Source organism: Empidonax traillii, unplaced genomic scaffold, assembly GCF_003031625.1.
Source record: "Empidonax traillii isolate 1590-97213 ecotype Southwest subspecies unplaced genomic scaffold, ASM303162v1 scaffold676:size484234, whole genome shotgun sequence".
In the NCBI taxonomy this organism is placed as follows: domain Eukaryota; kingdom Metazoa; phylum Chordata; class Aves; order Passeriformes; family Tyrannidae; genus Empidonax; species Empidonax traillii.
Window position 1 is genome coordinate 461,273 of NW_020955869.1, and position 19,798 is coordinate 481,070.

A 19,798-nucleotide genomic window follows, 5' to 3' on the forward strand; every position below is an offset into this window, starting at 1 on the left:
GTCAAAGGGACAGTTGTGGCTAGGTTTGAATTAAACTGAAGAGTTCTGGGATGACAATTTTGGTCTTCAAATGCTCGAAGATTACCTAAATTCCGGTTTTTGTGCCCAAGTTTCGGGGGGTTGTTTAGGTGAAGAAGTAATTGGGGGAAAAAACAACTCGCAGTAAACCTGCCTCACGTGTACCAGGGAGGAAACAGAGGCCACAGAGTAGGAAATCTGGCTACAAACATGCCTCTGTTGTCAATCATTGGGCTGTGGCTAGGCAGAGTGTACAAAGGAAATAGGTTTGATAGACAGCTGCTAATGAAGCCCAGACTGCCCCCAGTGACACAGTGTAAACAGTGAAAGCGGGTAAGCACTTGATTCAACCTTTTCTAAAAATAGGAACTAGCAAAAATACAAATCATTGCAGGTTCATTGAATGCTTATTACTGTAAAACTTATTTCCAAATGTCTTTCTTCATAGTGTTCAACAACAAATACTGGAAGAAAGGATATGGTTCATTCTTTCACGAAAGTCTGCAGCTACTTTCACAGCTTAAATCATGGAGACTTCCCAAAACTCATTTAAAAGCATTTTCATGCATTAGCAGGAATAAAAGTGCTTAATTAATGCTTAATAGGAATGCAAAAGCTGGTTTAATGCCTTGCTATGCAGTAGTATAGGAACTATACTACGTAATACTTTGAACTATGAAATCGTACTGTATTGCAAGATAAAACAGTCATTTCCTTGTGTGTGTTCTAGTGACTCTACTATTTCAAAATCTGGCCTAGCACTTATGATAAGTTTAAGAATGCACCCAAGTGTTTCACTACCCAGCTTGAAATACTTTCTATAGTTAACATAAAAATTATGCCAAAGGCAAACACATACTTTTTCTTTCCTGCTCAAGCCACAATGCTGTAATTTAATTTAGAGTCAACATTTCCAAGGATTCTTGTCTGAGAAGTAAATCCAACACTCCGTGAATGGTATTAAATTCCACGGCACCAACCTATACTGAGGCTAAGATAAACATCACACTCTGCAGGCCTACAGCTCCTGCCTGGCTGATGCTTTAATTAGTTCACTAGGGAATAGGCTCACTTGGCTAAGAACTTCTAGGACTGGACCACTGTTTTCTATTGCATGGCTAACCAGATCAACTGCATTAAAACCCTGTGCAAGACAGATGGAGAAAAAAAAAAAAAAAAAAAAAACCAAGAACATTTAGGTGAAGGAAAGAAGTATCTACAAACTTCACTACTCTCTTTTGTAAAGATGGTGTCTCTTAGGACAGAGCCTGCTGTCTTCCTTTGGAACTAGCAATTACATATAAGAAGGCTAAAGTCCTGTTTAACAAAAACATCTTAATAAAACATAAAAAAATCTGCTTTCTTTGATGTAAGATCCCTATGTCTTTCTAAAATATGAATCTATACAAGAACTTTGAGTATAAACAATTCTCTTCCACAGTCCATGCCAGTTCCACACTGAGTATACAGTGATGTACCAGCAAAAACACGAGTTCCTCTTTTCAGAAAAGGTTTCTCAGTGATTTACCAAAAAGCTAAAACATTTGCCTTGCCTGCTGATTTTTTTTTCATTATAAAATGTATAAAATAAATGCATGTGTCTTTTTCAATATAGTCTGTCTGTGTAGACAATTTACTCTTTTCCAGTTCTGAGTAACATGACAAAAAGTATACTACAACTTTCCACAGGCAAGAAGGAGCTTTGTATGGTTTTGTCTCATTAGGATGCTGCTCCACAAACAGCTCTCCTGGGCAACTTAAAATCACAATGACAGAGTACGCCATCAGCACGTACTGCAATTAACAAGAACTTATTGATTACAGCAATCATGAGATCAAAATAAATAAAGCAGTCTCTCAGTCAAAAGATAGGGAGGTAACAACATGCTAGTGCACAATATAATCAACATGTGTTGCGCATTCCTATTTTCCATGTCCTCCTTTGATGATCTTGAACCAAGCTGGAAAAGCCTCTTGCCACAGGATACTGAACATACAGTGAAACATTTAAGCTGTTTGCAGTCAGTTTCAAAGAACTTACATTTGGTTTAGGTTAACCTTCCTTGACCTGCAGTTAATTAAAGAGCAGCTGAAGTACAAAGTTTTTCCCCAGCTCTAGTGGCATACATGGTCACATCAATCGGCTGCAGTCTGAACAGCTTCAGTTCGTTTTTGTTATAATTTAAAATCTCTGATTAAAAAAAGTAATAAAATGTCTTTTCATATAGAAACCATTCCTTTTTTCAAATAAAGAACACGTCAACATTTCATATGTGCTATAATATGCCACATTTTAAAAAGGTAACTTGTTGTTTGGGGGTTTTTTGTATTCTAAGTATAACATGTGGCACTCATTTCTGTTACTTTAAGTCTGGTATGTGTTAAATCATCTGTGGTTGAAATTTCAGGGACCACACAGTGCCACATCTTCCTTAAACCATCTATTGCACCAGAAATGAAAGGCTGTGATGAAGATGTTCTTCCTATACTTTTTTGACACAGGAAATAGCTGGTTTAACATAAAAACAAATTCAGCTAAACTATGTTGCCAGCAGTTTATCCCTTGGTATCATCCCAGAGGGAAAAACCCCAAATAGCAGAAAAGGCTCCAGCCCAGATTGCAACTATGTGTAAACACACAACCAACACTAACGTCCCATTATGACACTGTAGTCAGGAATATTTTAGATATCCAGGTGTAAAACCGTTTTTCTCAGATTGGGAATTGGCACAAACGTAATCCAGAGATTATCCAATATAGCAGCTTTTACTTTCATGTGCTTGGCTTTTCAAACAAAGCACAGCAAACATGAGAAGAGTTACAACCGGCTCAAAATCTTGGGAGCAGAGAGGAGGAAAGGGGGAGCCTCTTTTCTCTGCAGACTCACCAGGGTGAATCCCCTCTGTTAGGTGGGAGTTTGTGGGTCTCCCACAGCTGCAACCTAGGTCCCCTCTCAGGAAGCCAGAGCCAGGCTGACCACCTCACAGTGGGAGGGAGCCCTCCTGGTCCCCTGCTTTGTCCAGCCTCTCAGGCAGGGTAAGCACAAAGGGTAGGAGAACACCTTTGACATCCAAGGGAGCTTTGAGAAGCTCCCCATCAAAAGTGCCCTTGAGCCCACCATCTGCTTCCACCTCTCCGTCCTGGGCTAGGCTGAAGCGAAGGGTGCCGGTCCGGTTGACGCAGTAGATGGTGTTGCCCAAGGGGGCACAGCGGAAGGGCTGGATGGGGCCGCCGCTGGGCCGCAAGCTGGCACACTGGCTCCAGCACTTAGCCACTGTGTTGTACCGGAAAACTTCGACACCACCAGCAGTCCCACCACCTGGGCCCGGCTCCCCACCACGGCCACTGCTCACATCAAAGCGGTAGATGAAGCTCTTGAAGGCCACCATGTCTGCTGAGCGCCGGCGGCTGCTGTTGTAAGGGCACTCCTGCCACTCGTCACGTTTGGGGTCATACTTGAGCAGGCGGTAGAAGAGGGAGCCTCCTGACACATAGATCTCCCCGTTGCAAGTGGTGGCCTCATGAGCCACAGCGAAGGCACCCTTGGGCAGTGGTGCCACAGGGCTCCAGCGGTCGGCCCGCGGGTCGTACCTCTCCACAGTGAAGAGGCACTCACCCCCCACAGCGTACAGGTAACCATCCAGGGCCAGCAGCTTGAGCTGCGAGCGGGGCTGGGCCAGCGGCCGCACCTGGCTCCAGGTGTCAGTGAGGGGGTTGTAGCAGAAGACCTTGTCGGAAAGGCGGGCCCTGGGCTCACTGCCCACCGGCCCTGTCACGATACCCCCTGCAAGGAAGAGGTAGTTGTGGAGGACACACATGGCACAGCCCTTGGCATTGGCCTCCTCGGGCAGGCGTGTCAGCACCCTCCACTCGCCGCTGGCCTCCTGGTAGCAGTGGATGAGGGAGCCGCTCTCCTCCAGGGACACCACGGAGGAGGGGCTTTGCGGCCGGCTGCTTTCGCGGCTCTGTGGCCGGCTGCCGCCACCCGGCCGCTCGAAGGCATCGCTGACCTCGGCCACCAGCAGGCAGGGCCGGCCGGCCTCCATGCGCCGCTGCAGGATGAGGTCCCGCTCAGTGCCGCTGAGGCGGCCATACACGCTGGGCTCCCGCAGCACCTCCAGGTAATGGTCGCTCATGAAGCGATAGGCAGCCTCCCGCAGCTCCGCCAGCCGCTGCTTCTTGGCCAGGCAGAGGAGCTGGTAGCAGTTGCCGAGGCAGAGCTGGGCGCGCATGGCCTCGGCGGCACAGTGCAGGGCACACGGCATCTGCAGGACGCGGGCGCCGCTCACCACCTCCGCCAGGTTGTCGTGCCGCACCTCTCCCATGCGGGCCGTGTACACGTAGTCGATGAGAAGCCGCAGCGCCCCGTAGCTCACCCCCTTCACCCGCAGGACGTCCCGGGAGGCGCGGGCACGAAAGTAGTCACTCTTGGCCGCCAGCACCGACTTGTGCGCCCGAATGCGACGCCCCGACACCTCGATCACAAGGTCGGGCTCCTCCGCCGGCCGGTCCCGCGGCCCCACCACCTCCTCATCGTCCTCCTCCGGCTGGCAGGCGGCGTTGTTGATCTCCCACTGGCTCTGCACCACCCGGCCGCCGGCCGCGGGCGGCTGCGGCTCGGCGGCGGCGGCGCTGAAGCAGAGGGAGGAGCTGAAGCCGCAAGGGGCGGCCGGGGTGGGAGGCGGCGGCGGCGGGGGGGCCCCGTTCGCGACCCCGCTCTCCTCCTCCTCCGGGGCCGCGCTGCCCTCCATGGAGCCTTCCATGGAGCCGCGCTACCTTTGGCGGCGCCGCGCCGAGCCCGTGCGGAGCGCTGCCGGCCGCGGCGGGGCGGCCATCACCTGCGGGGGACACACAACAGCACTCAGCATCCGCGCCGGCCTCTGCTCGCCCTCCGCCCCTTTCCCCTCAACTTCTCCGGCTTAATATCGGGAGCCGCTGCTCTCGCAGGCGGGGCCGTCTCTGGTTTCCGGGGCTAAACCTCCGCTTCTGCTTTCCCTGGGGGATCCACCCTGCGGCTCTGCGGGCTCCCGCTGCCTGGGGCTAACTGCGGTAGCTCAGCCCCCGAAAACCTGAGCTCTCTTGGTGGGACGGGGGTCGCCCCGATAAGCACCACAACAGACTAAAAAGCAATTCTGTTTCCCCTGTAGCTATGCAAAAACTTTAATCAGTTTGCAGACACTGCATCCTTCTCGTGACAACTGGTCCCTACTCTGTGCTGGGTGATGAGGAAAAATGTCCTTAAAAGGCAGATACTCAGGAGTATTATAACAATGTATTCACCTTGTGCAACTATTTCAGTGGAAGGCTGCGGTTGCAATCGATTCTGGAAGGCGATTCCCCACTAGTCAAGTTTGTCTTTGCATGACCTTTGCCAAGTATTCTTCTTATCACTGCTCCTTACATGCATTCCCCCTGTTTAAAAGAAAGTGTAAAAAGCTGATTAGTTTTAAAATCGATACATTCTCTGTTCTCTCAGAAGTTTGGGACTATTAGAGTTACGTTTGCTTTAAAAGGATATCTAGAGTATCTCAAAGGGACTATAAGTATGCTAATAATTCTAATTGTTTCCAAAACATATTAAAGGACTTTTCCTGTTGTTAGGACAAGCAATTTCACATGTATGTAGCAGCGTATGTAGCAGCATATGTAGCTGTAATGCATTAGCAAGGTGTAAATCAGATTTCATATGTCTGAAAGATTTATAGCTTCTGTTAACAAACAGTAGAAAAAAGCAAAAAATCACAATAGATAATTAGAACATGAAGTCTCTTCTGGGAAACAGCAGGCTACAGGGCATGGCTGTAAGTAGGTTAGTCCCCGTCAGCACAATCACCACCCAGTTGTACCTTCATTTCACAAATGTAGTTTTTAGAATTTAAAAAAGTGCCATTTGTTTGCCTCATGTTCATTTATGAATTTCCCAGGCTCGATTTAGGCTTTGATGAATGACACATGAAAATTGTCCAAATATACTTAATTTCATTTAATAAGTATCTGCAGCTCTATGTTTAAGGAGGTTATTAATTTCCATTCAAATCCCCATTAGCAGTTTTTTCACAGTTCTCAAGGAACACTAATTTCTATGTAAAATATGCATTGTGACTCGTTTCAGCAGAGATGATTTGTTTATCTTATTAAATTAATATTAGAAAATCGAACTTTCTGATTTTTTTTTTTTTTTAATTACTGAAAGCATAATTGGTAAGCGACATTGTCTGGAAACCCCTGACACATACATGAAACCTAGAAGCCCATACCTGCACATGCAAACTTTACTTAAATGGTAGTATCAGTCTTCTTATGGGTTTTTATTTTGTGGACTTGCCCTGTGAAGTTGCTTTCTACATTTGATCATATTCAGTCAGATTGAATCAATGGTGATATTTGATTTCTGGGCATTTGAGACTTGGAGACCATGATAAGGTTTTAATAGCATTTGAATACTGCTTACTAGAATAAGCAGATTTCACAAACTTTGTATTCCTCATCTGGGTGTTCAAAAATCTGGCACTGAGGAACTTTCTATGACATTGTATGAACTTTGGATAGTCTTACTGGCAAATTTCCTGCTGTCCAGACACAGACTCTGTAGGTCAGGTTTTACTGATTTTTCTGCAGCTATAAACAGACAAGAAGAAATGCAGTGATCTGTGTGTACACGAGGTGTGTCTGTGAAAGATTTATAGATTCATTATTAACTTAAACTGGGAAGCATCCCTATTGATGTGATTATGTTTGTCATCAAGCCTTCACAGTACTGAATTCACTATTTAACCATTTTTTATACTATTTTATTATGCTTTAGACACCGAGATTAATCTTCTTTTTGCTCCAGGCATTCCAGAGCCCTGATAATCAGCTTTCTTCGAGAGCAACTACTGTAACTGACACCTCACTTTTGACACCACTTTTACTTATGTTCCCCCTCTACAAGAAGGAATGAATAGCATCAGATAGTTTCAAGCTCTCAGTCTACAGCTTGATTTTGCAAGTGAAATTATAAAGGAAGAATGAAAGAGAATGCCACCAAAAATTAAAAGTGTGGGTGACTAAACGTAAGAGGTCAAAACCAGTAACTGTAATACTAATAATATCTCTGTATGGTGAGATATATTTCCTGCATTATGCCTCAGAGGAGAATCACCATTTAGAATATCGAAGTCATTAAAACAGCAACCAGAAAAAAGTGATCTTTTCAATTTTTCTCAGCAAGTGAAAACAGAAAAAAAAAGGGTGACACCCTCCTAAGCACAGTTATCACACCTTTCCTCATATTCAGATATCTGCTTGGCTGAGAAGTGACTTGACACTGAAATGTTATTGAGATAGAAGCTGCCAGCCACTGCAGTCGTAACAAACACATGTATTAGCATCCTCCTGAGGAATCACAAGGAGAAAGAAGGACTGATGCTATGGCTTCCTAATGGCAAACAGCAGAATTCTGAAGAAAATTATCTGCTGGTATATCTAAAGCTAACCATCAAAAATATGTTGAATTTTATGCTGAGCATGAACAGGACTTCAAAGTATCACATGCATTTAAGGCAACAAGGAACTCTACAGGGAAGCTGAAGAAAAGCTGAAAGAGAGTTGGAGGACTTTTGTCAATGACAGCAATGACCACTCCAGCAATCTCAGCACCTTTGTCTAGCTGAAAACCAAAAACAGTCATTACACAAAGATGAAGCTGAAAAAACAATTCAGAGAAGTTGTGGACCCTTCCCATTATTGAGCAACATGACTGATCTGAGTTAAAAGGTCGTAGATTTAGTATAAAACAGGAAGATGGTGAATAGAGCTGATGGAAATACAATACTGAACTACTTCTCCATTCTTTTTTTATCTACAACGATCAAAGAGTTGTATTGCTGTTCTAACAACACAGAACATTCAGAAGTTACAGAATCACAGAAGATTCTTGATAGCTGTGCTGATTTGGAAGAATCTGACCCCCTAACAAACACATTTGGTTTAAAACAAACTTAGTTTTAGCACTTTTTTCAACTCAGAAACAGGATAGGTAGCGGAAAAGGAAGCAATCTGTTTACAGTACATGGTATCTGTGGGCTAATGTCACTTTTTATACGGGGGACTTTTAAGTCAAAAGCTGAATTACTTGGACTGAAACTGTTTTCATTATCATGGGCTTGGTCTAGGGATGATGTAATGTTAATGAACAGAGGAGCTGCCAACAAACATGAACTGTATTTACAGACTTGGCAATGACACAATTACAATATCCTGGATGTGTGGCCCCAACCTCAGATATTGTGAGACATTGCTCAAGTAACAGCACAGATAAGAAGGCGTAGTTTTTCTGACAGAGAAACTGTAATGAAGATCTGCAGGTAAAGTTTCCTGCATTCATTTGGCAGTCCTTCTGATAAAATCCAATTAAATGCTTGTATTGCATTGTTGTCTCTTTATTTTTTTTTGTGCAGTGCCAATAGCCTTTGACCCATACCTTGTGCTCTAGCAAGACTCACTTTCTCTGGGGAATACGTGCATGTGGGAGGAACCGGGTTACTGCTCTGCAGTTTACAAATGGAAACTGCTCTAAGTCTCAGGGTAAATAAAAGCAGTGCTTTCCCTATCATAAGCAACTCTAATTTACATAAGCAGGCTGTCCTCCCCAAGAGACACACCAGTTCAGAAATGACAGAATGCCATTCTGCCCTACCTTAGTCCAGGAAATGCTTTTGGAAAAAACTTGTACTGCCAAATTTTACTTCAGTAGAGAATTCCCTTGGGATATGGACGTCATCTGATTGAGATGATTAAGGCATCCAAAGAGGCAGGATCATCAAAAGAGAAAAAACATCCCTTGTATTTATTTTAAAAACTAAACGATGACTTAAAAGTAGAACTCGCCAGTATGAAGACATCCAGCTCAGATCACAAGGCAAAATCTTGTAGGAGGCAGAGTCAAGTGTAGAGTGGTTTGCATATGTATAAAAATGGTCTGTTACACTCCTGCTCATTGATTAGATGTGTGAAATCTGGAGGAAAAAATGTTCTCTTTGTAAATGGGGAAAACATCTGCAGCATAAAGATGCCATTTTTCTGAAAAGGCTTGCACCAATTGAATTCTTGGATCCTATTTTATCTCTAAATTTTAACCATTAACCTCCTACTTGTAAGAAAAAAAGACAATTGTCTTTCAATGTGCCACCTGAAGAAATATAGCGGGAAGAATAATTCTTTTTTTTCCCCTTTTTTAAAATTAGGAGTGCTCAAAACTGAGGTTACAATACAGTCCTAGTGTCTTGCCCTGACTGCTGGATGTATGTCTTTTGTATTGCATTCACACTCAAGTTGTCTATGCAGCTTCCTTATGACCTTTCAAGGTCCTGTAATTTTCTCACAACATGTAACAGAGGTACATGTTTCTATCTCATAACTACAAAATTTTCATAAAACCATAAAGGAAAAAAAATTAAGAAATGCAGCTTATGATTATAGACCACACAAGGCACATGTGAGCAGCAATTTCTCACCAGAAGCTCTGAGGAAGAAAAGGCTGTGTGTGTTTGGGCAGTGAGGAAGAGAGAGAGGAAGTAAGTCATGATAAAAATATTATCAAAAGCCTGATTAAATCAATATTAGAACTAGCAAATCCAAACTAAAAATATACAAGTTCTAAACAGTCATCAGGACCAGAGAAAAGGTTTCCTTACAGCAATATCCGTAGAGGCAAACGCTCCCTAAAAAGGAAACGATCTTTTTGAGTTCCTACCAGTTTAGACTCCTCAGAAATAGGGAGGAGCAGGGTCTCTCAGGAGTTCTCACAGCAAAAAGGAAATAACACTCCCACAAAAGCAAAATCTAGCTCCAATATGTCTTAGAGAAAAGAAAGTCCAACAAAAAAAGAAGTGTTGGAAACAAGTTTTGAGTGATTACAATACCTCTGGGAAAAACTCTAGGGCTGATGTGATGTCTGTCACTAATGCTCTACAGATCAGGAGATAATGGCGTGGCAATACCACACTGAATGCAACAAAACTCTTTATGCACAATTTCTGCTAATTCTAGACATGGGCTGGCAACTATCTAGTTCTAGATATAAGGTGAGAGCACGTGGTCATGTCTGTGATAAACTGAAGTTTGGTTGCTTTCATCGTATCTGGGCGCAGACACAACAACATGGTGCTATAGCTGAAAGAATAAATACAGTCCTTGAATGTGTATATTGGGAAATAAGGAGTAACAGTAGTGAAAACGTTACCTTTCATCTACAGCGTTAGGAAGTTTGCAATGGAACATGGTGGATGGAGGATGGAACCATGTATGTTCCAGGCTTTACATTTTGGAAGTAGCATTTAAAAATCTGTGAGGACAGGGAAAAGTACTAAATTATTTCACAGATATTAAAAAAAAAAAAATAACACACAACAAAACACTTCAATGAGAGACTCACAATAACACTTTGCAACCAGACATAAGCTTACTCTGTCTCCACACAGTGTACACCAGTCTCAAACCAACTCCCAAGCAAAAAGCTGATAACTAGCTTAGGCATCCCCTAACAGCCTTCGGAGAAAAGGTGGATTGTGTTAGTTGCTTGGAGAACTAGTAGAGCAAGCCTTAGTCAGCCCAAAAAATGCAGTGCTGACACTTCTTCAGGGCTTGGTATGTTTGGTCTGTGACTTGATGACTGTGCACAAGTGTAGGCACATGAAAACTCTGCATCCTGATGGCTTTCTTAGGCTAGTGGAAAAAACCTTAAACAAACCAAGTGTAAGTGTAAACAAAGCAAAATATTTACACTACCGAGGGGAAAAAGAAGACTACTACAGTATTGTGGATACTGAAAGTTTACATTAATTGATGGGGAAAGTGAAGAATGGGCCCAAGGAAAAGAAATCCATAGAAGGTGACCAAATACACAATAAACACAAAAGGTGCATCCAGCTTAGGAGGATCCTGAGTGGGAAAATGGTCAGGGTATTAATAATTAAAGTAGCATCCCATGGAGAAATACACATTTTTATCCTGCTGCACACTTCTTTGAATACTGGATTATGGTCCCTGTGGGAGGTATGATGCTGTCTAGGTGGACATTTGATCTGATATGGGAAGATCTTTATTCTGATGTCATTAAGGGGATTGTGACCGTGTGCCTTGGTGAGTCCAAGGTGACAAAAATTTTATAGCAGCAGACTCAATGATCTAGTTATCCTTTCTGATCTTAAGTTCTAAAAATTGCCATACACCAAGAGCACTGACTTGAAGCAAAGCATCAGCCTGTGATGATTAGAAGCCTCATTTAAGCATTAGTGTGTAATGTTGGAGTGCAACGTGGTGATTGTTGGAATGCAATGTTCTGTGATAGCAGAAATGCTTTTTAGCACTAAACTGTATGGTCAACAAATTGCAAACATGTTCTAAATCTCTACAAACACTTTAGCAATGTGGTACAATGAGGTACAAATAAACAAGGAGGAGAATATCAACTGAGAAGCCAAGTCAAGCAAAACAGCAAACTAGTTCAGATAGAATTTTGAAAATCAAAGTAGTCAGGCTTGGTTTTGCATTCCAGAAGAGCACCTGATCTCTATAAATGGACTCTACTCTTCCAACACACCTGCTATGTATTGCATTTAATACAGAAGATGGGGCAATGTATTTGGAGGAAATTAAATTCCCGTTTTAAGATAAAACTGGATTTTGCTTTTAATATCATTATGGAAAGGACATGCAGATTAAAGAGCCCAAAGCAACAGAAATTTGCCAAAATATGTCACCACTCTGCTTGAGAAAGACAAAATGTGAGAGGTAATAACAGACTTCAAAGGGAAGCAAACAGCTCCATTTTTCTGAGACTTATGTCTAGGAAAAGAAAGTAAAATTTCTAGAGGAGGCAATTAATGAAAACACTTCTTTTTCCAGACAAACTCTAAACTTGATACTTAAGACAAAAAAAGCCCCCCTTTTGGAGACTGAACAGGCTCATTGATTTATTGACAAATTAGGTAAGTGATGCTTAGAAAGGCAAAGGTCCTTCAGATACATTGTGAATGGCACCCTTCTCATTTTTGAAGAGCATATATTGTTTCTTCGCCCAGGTACTTCTTCAAACTTAAGGTTTACAATCATTTTAGCTGCAACTAAAATTACACCACACATAGCTTGATTTACAGAATATTTCAAGGTTTCTGCAGAAAGTCTCTCCATAGATTTTGGACTAGATTCAAAGGTGGAGAGACCTGCCGCAGTGCTTAACACGGCAAAGGCTGACTTTGAGGGCAGTTTTAGCTGGCAGATGGCAATGCAGCAGAGATATAAGACCCAAGACAGCCAGATCAGATAGCAAAGCAAAACCTCCAGCATGACAGCCCTAATCTAAAAGGAGGAAAGGAATCAGCTTGCACAGATTTCTCTCTGCCATGGCAGAAATGCTGGCTCACAGAGTTTGCTGTTGGGCCTCTAACTGTGAACTATTAGGTGACTCATAGGAGTCTGACTTCTTTTAGTTATTATTTCATGAAAATCAGGCCAAGGTGGAGACATATGGGGCCATATTCCTACACACTATCCCTGTAGGTGGGATGCACCTCCCAGTTCTCCTGCAAGGGCAGAGACCGATGCCGTGTGTCTGAGCTGTACAGCACTGCTGATCTACCTTTAACAAGCTCCTGGAGTGGAATCTTGAACATACAAATGGGTTCTGTGCACACAGGCATTGTGTGGGTACATTAGATGCCAATTGATTCAGATCCTCAAAAACCAGCACATGAGAGCTTCCAAGCCAGTAGAAAAATACCAAAGACCATAGTGACAAAGTGCTTAGTTTGTACAATCAGGAGACATTAGTTCTTACTTTAAAAGATAGCAGTACTGACTCTTGCTGCTACTTTGACTTTCTGTACAACAGTTAAAGACCTAATCAAGCTACATGGAAAACTTGCCACTGCCCCTTCCTTTGCCTGACAAGAGTAAAATCCCCAAATGTCAGTGGAGTGCCCAAACTATCAAGTCTATGAAAGGTTACTCTCCTTCAGACTAAAACTGCATTACTTTTCACAGAAACAATAAAAATGTTTCTGAGGATGAGGAAGAAGAATTCTTGGTTCTGTTTCCTGACAAAGGGGAAGTTTCTGTTCTTCCCCTTGCCTTTGGTGGATCAGGGCTCAGTTGTATTGCTGGGAGATCCAAGCCATCCTGGGTTGTGCTAGGATTGAAAAACATATTGCTGATCTCAAAGCATAAACATGATGGAGTCATAGCTACTTTTGTGGCAAGCCTTTACTATCAGAAGTACCTGCAGGCTGTCAGCACAGATTTCACCAAGCAGTGGGAAAGCTTTCAGCAGCAACAACGTAACTGATGGCTCAACAAAAGATGAGGCTGCTCCATGGGGTCTTTGGAAATGAACAGGGAAAGGAGAAAAATGAGTGCAATGCATGCTGTTTACATTAGAAGAAGTTAACACTTACTGGCCATTCCAAGACAAAAATAAAACAGGTTTCTAATCAAACACTCTTATTTTCATGGCCTGACACTTTCTGCATTAGATGCATAATATTTTTTACTATAATGTGAATTTCATATGCTGAGCCTTGGTGTTAAGTCTAATATTTTCTGGCTGCACTGATCTCTCTGACTATATTCAAAAAAACAATATTTTTTTTTCCTTTTAACAGGACAGATAGGTAATAGTTAAGATGTCTATATTTAAGGAACAGAAAAGATTATCTAGTTATCTAATCTTATTCCTGCAAGAACAGGCCAAAGAATTTTATTCTTGTACCATACCAATAACTTCTGGCTGCATTAGGTGGAAGCAATGTTCTGCTCAAATAATCCATCTCACATCTATATGGTTTCTCTGTTTTGGCCAATGGCCTTGATGGATATTCAGGTGTCAAATGGATCATCCTAAATATCTTGGAAATGTGCATAATGCTTTTCACCTCAGAATTCACTTTTTTTGCCTTTTGCACATTCATATCTGCTGACTTGACGGCATCCTGTTTTCCCAAAATGATCCATGCTCTTTATGAAGAGACATACAGACTGGCAACACAATCATGAAGGGTGATGATGACCACAGCTACCTCAGAACTGTCCTATCTGCTTTTGGACTTCCTGACACGGAGGAGATGTAAAGGCTATAGTATGTCTGACTAATCTATGATTCAAACTTGTCCTTTTAAAGTGCTACAGAATGCAGGGTTGTTAATGCATGTCATTAAATTTGTATCAATAGTCACAGTGCATTTATTAGTTACCAATCTAGGCAGAGCTGTACAGTAAGGACCTGGAATAAGAAGACAGACCTTCAAATCAGAAGAAGAGGCAGAAAGGTGTTTGGTTTCATGGTTATGATTTAGGAGGTGTGAGAAGAAGATGAATTCAGGGGTTCCCATTTGTGGTTCCTGACCATTTTAAACATTTTGATGTTTCACTTCTAAGTCTAAAATTTGTTTACTTCTGACTAGAGAAAAATTTTAGATACACGTCAACATCTCCTCAAAGCAGATACTGAGGCTCTTCAACAACTGCTCTGAAAAGTTGCCTGATTTTGGGGGTGCAATAAAAGTATTTGTTTCCTGTAAGGCTGCAAAATATCTTGCCAGGAATACTGTCCAGGCATTGAGGTAACTAATAGATCTTTGCCACTCTGCCCCCTGTCTAAAGGTCTTCTGTCACAGTGAATGAGTGGTAGACCTCGTCCTGAACAACAAGCAGCAGCACCAGTGAATTTTATCATGTGAATGAGCATAAACAGTCTTTGCTCCCCTTTTCCTAGGTGTAAAACTTCTTGGGACACATGACACTGCCTAACTCCGAAGCTCACAAAGCAATACACTCAAATAACATTTACTGGTTTTCCATCTGCTGTGGAAACTAAACTTCAGGACTCTATTATCAGTTGTTATTAAACAAGAAATATATCTGTGTACTGCTTTGGAGAGAACGAGGCTTGTGCTAGTAGCATGCAGCTAGAAACCTCCACCTAAGTTTCAGAGCATTTTGATAAAGCCAGAGTCTAACATCACTTTAAATCCCAACCCCACTGTAGTCAAGGGAAAATTCCCATTAACTTCATGAGCATCTGGATTTCTTACATGGTTGTATTGGGTTTGCATGGTAGTGTTTTGGCTGTGGCAGAGCTCCAGGGGTGGCTTCTGTGAGAAGCTGCCAGAATCTTCCCCATGTCTGATGGGGCCAATGCCAGCCGGCTCCAAGACAGACTCACCACTGGCCAAGGCCGGTCAGCGATGGTGGCTGAATCTCTGGGGTAACATAGTTAACAAGTAGAAAAAGTTACTGCGCAGGAGCAAATGGCAGCCAGAGAAGCCAGGAGTGAGAATATGGGAGAGAAACAACTCTGCAGACACCAAGGTCAGTGCAAAGGAGAGGGAGGAGGTGCCCCAGGCACTGGAACAGAGATTCCCCTGCAGCCTATGCTGCAGACCATGATGAGGCAGCTGTGCCCCAGCAGCTCATGCAGGTTAATGGGGCAGCAGAGATCCACCTCCAGCCTGTGGAGGATTCCACACCGGAACAGATGGCTGCTGTGGGTACCATGACCCTGTGAGAAGCTCACGCTGGAGCAGGCTTGCAGGAAGGACTTGTGACCTCACAGGGGACCCACCCTGGAGCAGCCTGTTCCTGAAGGACTGCAACCAATGGGAGAGACTCACACTGGAGCAGGTCATGAAGAATAGAAGCCTGTGGGAAGGACTCACACTGGAGAAGTTCATGGAGAACCGCCTCCCATGGGAGAGATCTCTTTCTGGAGCAGAGAAAGACTGTGAGGAAGGAGTAGCATATAAAACTTGTGATGAATTGACCAAAATGCCCATTCCCTGTTCCCCTGGAGGAGGAGGAAGATAAATAAATCAGGGATAAAGTTAAGCCCTGTAAAGAAGAGAGAGGTGAAGGGAAGCTGTTTTCAAGATTTCGTTTTTATTTCTCATTATTCTACTCTGATTTCCCCACGTCGAGTCTGTTTTGCTCGTAACAGTAGCTGGTGAGTGATCTCTTACTGTCTTGATCTCGACTCACGAGACTTTCATTTCATTTTTTCTCCCCTGTCCATCTGAGGGCAGTGATGGAGTGGCTTTGGTGGGCATGTTCATCCTGCCAGGGTTAATCTACCACAACTGTACATAGAAATGTATACAGTAGCTTTTTTTGAAGTGAAGTAATGCAGGGAGTTGCAGTAAAGGAGAAATGAAGAAAGCCACAGGATAAGAGGAAAACTCTCCCATGAGCAGATTTGTCTTTGATGGAATCAGAACATTTGTTGTTCACATGGTATTCCCATAGCAAAGGGTTGGCTTTTAGTTCTTACTAACACTCTAAAATATGGGTTGCAGAAATAATAGTTTATCTCCACATCTTAAGGCCTGTTCTTGCAATCTACTAACAAGAGAGGGAGAGAGAGAAAAGCAGATCTGCTTCCAAGAAAAAAACCAAACGACACACTATTATTTAACTCTGACAGGTTGATAGTCTGAAATTATTCAGAAGTCCAGGAGCCTTCCAGCAGTTAGAGATCCACATGCAAAGCTTACTCTGCTCCTTAAGTACTCCTGAAGGAATCTGTCCAGAAAAACAACAAACAGCTTGTGCTAATCTATAAATGTGTACATGTAAAATAACTTCAATTAATGCAAATCATGTTGTGACAGACAACATAACAGCATGGAAGCTGCTTGACCAACTTATGCCAATTTGTATAGAAAGGTTGTGGTTTCTGGAGTGTTTCCGAGTGAGTTAAAAAAGGCTGTCAACTCGTCTGTTTTAGCCAGAGGCACAGCAATGGCAGCTCATGAAACATCACACCTGAAAAGCATTTATGTGACATCTTTCTTCTCCCTCTGACACATGGCACAAAATCTGCAGAACCACTGGATTTTTTTTCTCCAGCTTGTTTTGCATTAAATAAACTGACTTAACCGATCACGAATTCCTGCCATTCTTGCTGATGGGGTATAAGGAACTGGAAAGTACCAAATGCGCAGTGCAGAACAAAGGACCCAACCAACTCTTTTTTGCAATAACACTCAATACCCCATAGAGAATACTGACCCAGTCTTGTAATCCTTTCAATGCCAAAACTGCCAGTTAGCATCCAAGGAGCATTTTAGGATGAGAACAAAAAAAAAACCCTGCAGCATTCCCAACACTGTCTAAGGAAAATACAGGTCTTGATCCCTCAGAGAGTTATAGGCAGATTTAAATGGTCTGATCCCAGGACCAGCCCCACTCCTAATGCCAACATCAGCATGTGTAAACTGGATGTTTGCTTAATTAACTGCAGGAGGAAGGCAAAATCTCTATCCATTCACTGTATTGTCACATGGTTATGAGTGCTGGCACAGAAAATTGGGCAGGAATATACGGCCCAGGCTAGAGAAGGAGCAGGGTCCCTTCCTGCTCAGGGACAGCTCATTCATAGATCAGATTAAACTAGCTGTCAGATCCTGAACTGCTATAAAGTAATTCTTCAGTGAAAGGAACTAATCATGTCTGTTCTCTGACAAAATAACATTGAGACCAAAAAAGAAGCAGAAAGAATAGATGATGACAATTCCATAGAAAAATAAAAGAGCAGACATAAAAATGTCATGTCCAGAGAAGGCTAATGGAAATGAGCTCATTTTTAAAATGCGTATTTTCAAGGATGTGAAGAGGTATAAAATGACTTCTCTCCTTCTGTTGACAAGAAAGAAACAGGCTTCCAACTGCAATGCTGCACAATGTCAGTAGAGATAGAAAAATGCTTGCAAAATCCATACAGGACCTCATCAAAAAAAAAAAAAAAAGTATTAAAAAAGAAGAGCTTAATTCTATGTTAAAAGAAATTGCAGGATTTCCTTTCATGTTTTATTATACCCTTCTTTAGCATTCAGCTGCCCCTAATATCCTCTTGCAACAGGATACTACAGGATGCCGAAACCCCTGGTAAGTAGGATCTGGATCCAGTCATCTAACCGCATCACTGTCTTTATGGTAACCTAGGCCAACCCTAAATACTATAATCCTGCTTTAGTACAGTAAAGCCAGTTAATGGCTTTCATTGAATGTTCCTGCCAAATAATGGTGCTCTAATATTTATTGACATTTCAAGTCTGTCCACTTCTTTGGACTATTTGTTATACTGAAAAGTGATGAAAGCACAGCATTCATAGAAGAAAGCAAGCTAGTAAGGATTTGAGTCTTTTGATACTAAGTCCTGCAAACTCCAGCTCCTAAGACTGTCACCACTGACTTCAGTGCCACCATTGCCAGGAGTGAGTCCTGGAGAGCAGAAAGGAACTGGGGCAGGCATGGGAACAGTCCCTGGCTCTTTGGCAGGTTCTCCTCAGACAGTGCCATTAACAGCAAATGACCAGAGGATCCCACTGGCATACACTGGATGTCCTAATTAAAGAGTGAATAAATGCTGTGTGATGTGCCCTGGGCAGAGGAGAATGCAGAACAAGCATGATGGGCCAGAGAGTTAAACAGGGGAGCAAATATTGTTTTGACAATATTAGTGACAATTTAATTATTATTTCCCACAAACATTCCACTTAATTCCTTTTTGGGAGACAGATGGTTAAGTCTGTGAAAAATGGAGGAGCTATTTTGCTTCTCAGATCATACAGAATGACTGTTCTAGTTTATTGCTATTCTATTTTTTTATTGCCCTACTTTTTTCCTAGCTTTTTGTTCTAGTTTTCTATTGTTCAATTTAATTGCTGTGGAAAAGCTTTACAGAATGTTACTTCTAGAGGGCTTTATTTTTTCTTGATAGTGAAAAAAGTTGGCTGTACGATTTAATACTATCATTCTCTGTGCTATGTGTAGGTTTGGGTTCAGGAGTCGGCTTTTAGTTGCTTTAAAGAACCAGACATAAAAACCTACCAGCTTCAGACAACTGAAATTCAGTAGGACTTTTCTTCAGGCATCTTCCACCCTGCAAAATCCTGCATGCATGTGTTCACCTAAGGCTTGTGTATGCTTTTAGTAGGATGGGGAAGCACGCCATGAAGAATTTATAGCGGGAAGCAATCTGCTGCTCTTACACATCCCTAAACGTTAGTGTAAAGAGTCATTTAGATTCTTAATAAGTCAGCAGGATAAAAAAAAAAAAAAAAAAGTACGCAAGCGTTAGGGTTGGCTCTCTCTGCGACATATGGAGAAGGGATATGGGGTTATGTCTGGCCTCCCTGCTGCCCAGAGGAGGGGGATTAAGGGAGACAGAGGGAAAAGAATAGCACGATTAAAACTGACAGTGCTCCAGCATCCCCCCTCACACATACACACACACACACACACACACACACACACACACACACTACCATGGTTCGGCGTCGCGGTTTGTACCGCAGGTATCGGCAGTCACCGGCACCGATCCTCTCCCCGGAGGCTCCGCGGCGGCGTGCAGGGAGGGGGGTCTGGCACAGCCCCGGCCCCGGGACATGCCCGACCCCGACCCCGCTCCCGTACCGCGGCCGCTCTGCCCCTTCCCGCTTACCTTCCTCCAGCGGCTGCCGAGCCCCGCTCCGCCCGGGGCAGCTCCTGCAGCGCAGCGGCCCCGCCGCCTCGCCCACGGCGCGGGAGCCGGCGGGGAGGCCGGGGAGGCGGGGAGGGAGCGGCGGGGCGATGCCAGGCGAGGCAAATGGCTGAAACGCAGGGGCCGAGCTGGCGGAGGGGCCGGGCGGGCGCGGGGCCGCGCTCAGCCCCTTTGTTCGCCTGGCAGGCGGAGGGGAGGGAGGAGCGGGCACGGACCTGTTGCCGCTGCCGGCGGCGGCTCCCGGCGAGGCGCAGCCGCTGGGG

The 19,798-nt window shown here is 43.5% G+C and overlaps 1 protein-coding gene across 4 annotated transcripts in view; it reads right to left on the minus strand.

Moving 5' to 3' along the window:
- Positions 1–1,587: 1,587 nt before the first annotated feature.
- The window catches only part of KBTBD11 (kelch repeat and BTB domain containing 11), a 19,234-nt gene continuing 1,023 nt past the window's right edge, over positions 1,588–19,798 (minus strand). For 2 of the 4 annotated variants that reach the window (XM_027899571.1, XM_027899570.1), the window contains exons 2-3: positions 5,300–5,431; positions 1,588–4,857 (exon numbers count right to left, since the gene is read on the minus strand). In XM_027899571.1, the coding sequence (XP_027755372.1) occupies positions 3,001–4,782 (1,782 nt within the window). In that variant the 5' untranslated portion in view covers positions 4,783–4,857; positions 5,300–5,431 and the 3' untranslated portion in view covers positions 1,588–3,000. Of the gene's footprint in view, positions 4,858–5,299; positions 5,432–18,883; positions 18,904–19,496; positions 19,752–19,798 lie in introns of those variants that run through there. The other 2 variants (XM_027899569.1, XM_027899572.1) reach the window with 2 other exon arrangements.